The sequence below is a fragment of the Elaeis guineensis genome, chromosome 2, assembly GCF_000442705.2.
Source record: "Elaeis guineensis isolate ETL-2024a chromosome 2, EG11, whole genome shotgun sequence".
Classification (NCBI taxonomy): Eukaryota; Viridiplantae; Streptophyta; class Magnoliopsida; order Arecales; family Arecaceae; genus Elaeis; species Elaeis guineensis.
Genome location: NC_025994.2, coordinates 43,399,651 through 43,403,325, shown reverse-complemented (window position 1 = coordinate 43,403,325; position 3,675 = coordinate 43,399,651). Strand labels below are relative to the sequence as shown.

The 3,675-nt window shown below is 45.4% G+C and overlaps 1 protein-coding gene across 1 annotated transcript; it reads left to right on the top strand.

The window, feature by feature from the left end:
• Positions 1-280: 280 nt before the first annotated feature.
• Positions 281-2,826, top strand: LOC105035947 (pentatricopeptide repeat-containing protein At2g41080). Its single transcript, XM_010911666.4, has one exon. The coding sequence runs from the start codon at positions 420-422 to the stop codon at positions 2,430-2,432; it is 2,013 nt and encodes a 670-aa protein (XP_010909968.1). The 5' UTR covers positions 281-419; the 3' UTR covers positions 2,433-2,826.
• The last annotated feature ends 849 nt before the right edge of the window (positions 2,827-3,675 follow it).

The window sequence follows — 3,675 nt, the reverse complement described above, 5'->3', positions numbered from 1 at the left end:
CTATCTTTGGTAATGCCACATGGCACTTACATAGTTGCTTTGGAATGGTCTACGAGGTTACCATTTATTTTTTTTTTTTTATGAGGTACCATTTGTCATTTTCAAAACACATACGAGAACTCTAAACATCGGTCAGGATGTCGTTTAGAGCACTTTGTCCTAAATTGACATTAGTTGCACAATTCTGTGATAACGAAATTAAATAATCAAGACATCTCTCATGTCTTACGGCCAGCGTATGTTGAGGAAAAGGAAATGGACTCGGCCTTCTAACACGCACGCACGGGAAAAGGAAAGAAAGAGAGGAGGGAAAAAAAAAAAAAAAAAAAGAAAGAAAGAAAAGGGTGGGGCGGGCCAATTTGTTGCCATCAAATAACAACGAAATGAACAAATGAGCTGCTGGCCTTGGCCATAGTCATATGGCCAAGCATCCACTCAAACGCCTTCTCCTGCCCCGTCTAAAGCTGATCGAACTCCTCTCCAAAAACTTCTGCAGCCCATGCCAACCCAGAACCCAATCTTCCAGTAAATCTAAACAAGAATTCATCCACCTCTGCTCCAAAGGCTCCCTAAGGGAAGCCTTGCTAGGCTTCCTTCCAGAGCTATTTGCGGATCCCAACCTCTTCTCCCACCCACTCCAAGCGTGCTGCCTCCTCCCCCCGGGCCATGGCCAGCAGCTCCACGCCCTCATCATCACCTCCGGCGCCTCCAACGACCGCTTCACTGCCAATCACCTCCTCCACATGTACTCCAAACTCGGCCAGCTCCAGACCGCCCTCGTCCTGTTCGGTGCAATGCCGAGGAGGAACGTCATGTCCTACAACATCCTCCTCGGTGGCCTTATCCAGAACGGGGACCCTCGCGCTGCCCGCGACTTCTTTGATGGAATGCCCGAGAGGAACCTCGCCTCCTGGAATGCCATGGTAACCGGGCTGACTCACTTCGGGCTCGACGAGCAAGGGTTGGAGCTGTTCGCCGAGATGCGGAGGCAGGGGCTGCGACCGGATGAGTTCAGTTTGGGCAGCATCCTGCGGTGCTGCGCGGGGATAAGAGATGCCAGTTCGGGCCGGCAGATCCATGCCTGCGTTATATACTCCGGTTTTGATTGCGATATGTGCGTTGGCAGCTCGCTGGCTCACATGTACATGAGAAACAGATGCCTCGAGGAGGGGGAGAGGGTGTTGAAAGGATTGCCAGCGCTTAACATTGTCTCCTGCAACACCATAATCGCTGGGAGGGTGCAGAATGGAGACCCCGAGGGAGCTCTTGACTATTTCAGTCTCATGAAGGCTGCTGGACTGGTGCCAGATCAGGTCAGCTTTGTGAGCGTCATAAGCTCGTGCTCGGATTTGGCGGCTCTTGGGCAGGGCCAGCAGATTCATTCACAGGCCATTAAAGCTGGAGTCGATCAGGTGGTGGCAGTGAGAAGTTCGCTTGTGAGCATGTATTCGAAATGCGGCTGCTTGGATGACTCTGCTAATGCTTTTTATGAATCAAATGGATCAGATCTTGTGCTGTGGAGCTCGGTGATTGCAGCTTATGGGTTTCATGGACATGGACAGAAGGCGATCGAGCTGTTTGAGGAGATGTTGGGAGAAAGGACCGAACCGAATGAAATTACGTTCTTGAGCTTGCTATATGCTTGCAGTCACAGTGGTTTGAAGGACAAGGGGGTTGAATATTTCGAGCTTATGATGCATAAGTATAGATTAAAGCCTACTTTGAAGCACTATACTTGCATCGTCGATCTGCTTGGGCGATCAGGATGTCTGGATGAGGCTGAAGCTCTGATCAAATCGATGCCTGTAAGTGCTGATGGAGTCATTTGGAAGACGTTGTTATCTGCCTGTAAGACCCACAGGCGTGCAGAGATGGCAGAGCGGGTAGCAGAGCATGTGCTTAGGTTGGACCCGCAAGATTCTGCCTCTTATGTGTTACTCTCAAACATTCGGGCTACATCCAAGAGGTGGCATGAAGTCTCTGATATTCGAAGAGCTATGAGGGAGAGAAGGGTGAGAAAGGAGCCTGGGATCTGCTGGGTGGAGCTCAAGGGCGAGGTGCACCAGTTCTTTACGGGAGACAGGTTGCATCCCATGCAGGGAGAGATCGAAGTGTGCTTGAACCTGCTGATAGGAAAGATGAGACAGTATGGGTATGTACCAGACACCAGCACAGTTCTGCATGACATGGATGATGAAGAGAAAGAGTGCTGTTTGGCTCATCATAGTGAGAAGCTGGCTATTGCATTTGCTATTCTGAGCATGCCTGAAGGAGTTCCAATTCGAGTCATGAAGAACTTACGTGTTTGTGATGATTGCCATGTGGCTATTAAGTTTATATCTAAGATTGCAGACCGGGAGATTGTAGTCAGGGATGTTAGCCGTTTTCATCATTTCAGAGATGGGGAATGCTCTTGTGGAGATTACTGGTAATCTTGAGACAAAGGATTTAGAAGAAGGTTATACCAGCATGACCCCTTGAAAATATCAAGTGATAAGAAGATGCCACTCCAAGAGTTGGGAAAAAAGGTCTGATTGTATCTAAGAAACTGAATTTTCTTCTTCAAAATTGATGGCATTCTTAGAAAGGGGAGGTATCCTCAAAGTATACTTTGAATAGTGATAACGGATCAGACTCCACGGCTAAGGGGGTCTCATCAAATGAGCATTCCTTTATGGAATGCCTTGTATCTTAGCATCTTTTGGACCCTCTTGGCCCATGGATTGGTATTTGTAGCTCTTATTCTTTCTAACATTATTTCAGCATCTACAAAAGAAAAAAAAAAGTGAAATAAGTGAAATAAAGAAAAGCAATTCTTATATTAAATATATGCACCTCATATTCTGACTTTGTGACATCTAAGCTCTCTCCATCATGCCCATACGTGCACGCACATGCATGCACATGCAAACACACACACATGCACATGCGTGCACACATACTCAATAGCTATGAGACATTATTCCTTCTAGGTCCAACTTCTGGAACAAAAATCCTCTTGTGCATGCATCAAAGAGTTTGCTTGGAGACCTCTTATTTTTTTGCCATGTAACTCTTGGCATGGATCTTAAAGCAGCAACTAAAGAGACTAAATGGGAGGGGACTCATGCTAACAGAGTCACTCCTATCTCCATCATTTGCAAAAAAAAAATACATGAGTCCGTCTGCCCCTAGCTCCTATGTCCCTCGTTTTTCTCCTCCTTTTGAATCCCTCTCAATCTCTTCCCTTACCTATCCCCAAGTGATATGTCCCTAGGCAATCTATCCAGGTGTATATTAGTTGGCTATGGACCATAGATGGTGAACACCATGTTTCTAAAATTATGTATCAATACCACTAAAGGTGTATATTAGATTATTGGATGATTAATTTTTCAGATGTGTCTGTTAGCTATGTCTTGTGTATTGGTGAATGCTATATTTTAGAATTCGTATATTAATACTATTGGAGTGTGTATTACATTACTGGATGACTAATTTGCTAGGTGTATTAGTTGGTCATAAATTATATATTGGTGAATACTATGGTCTGGAAATTATAAATTAATTTATTTAGAGATGTGCATTAGATCATTAAGATCGATCATCTAGGAGTAGATTACTTGGAGACATGAAATGGAAGAGATATGGGAGCTGTGAGGCAATGGACGAACTCCTTTGTTTTGGAAATAATGA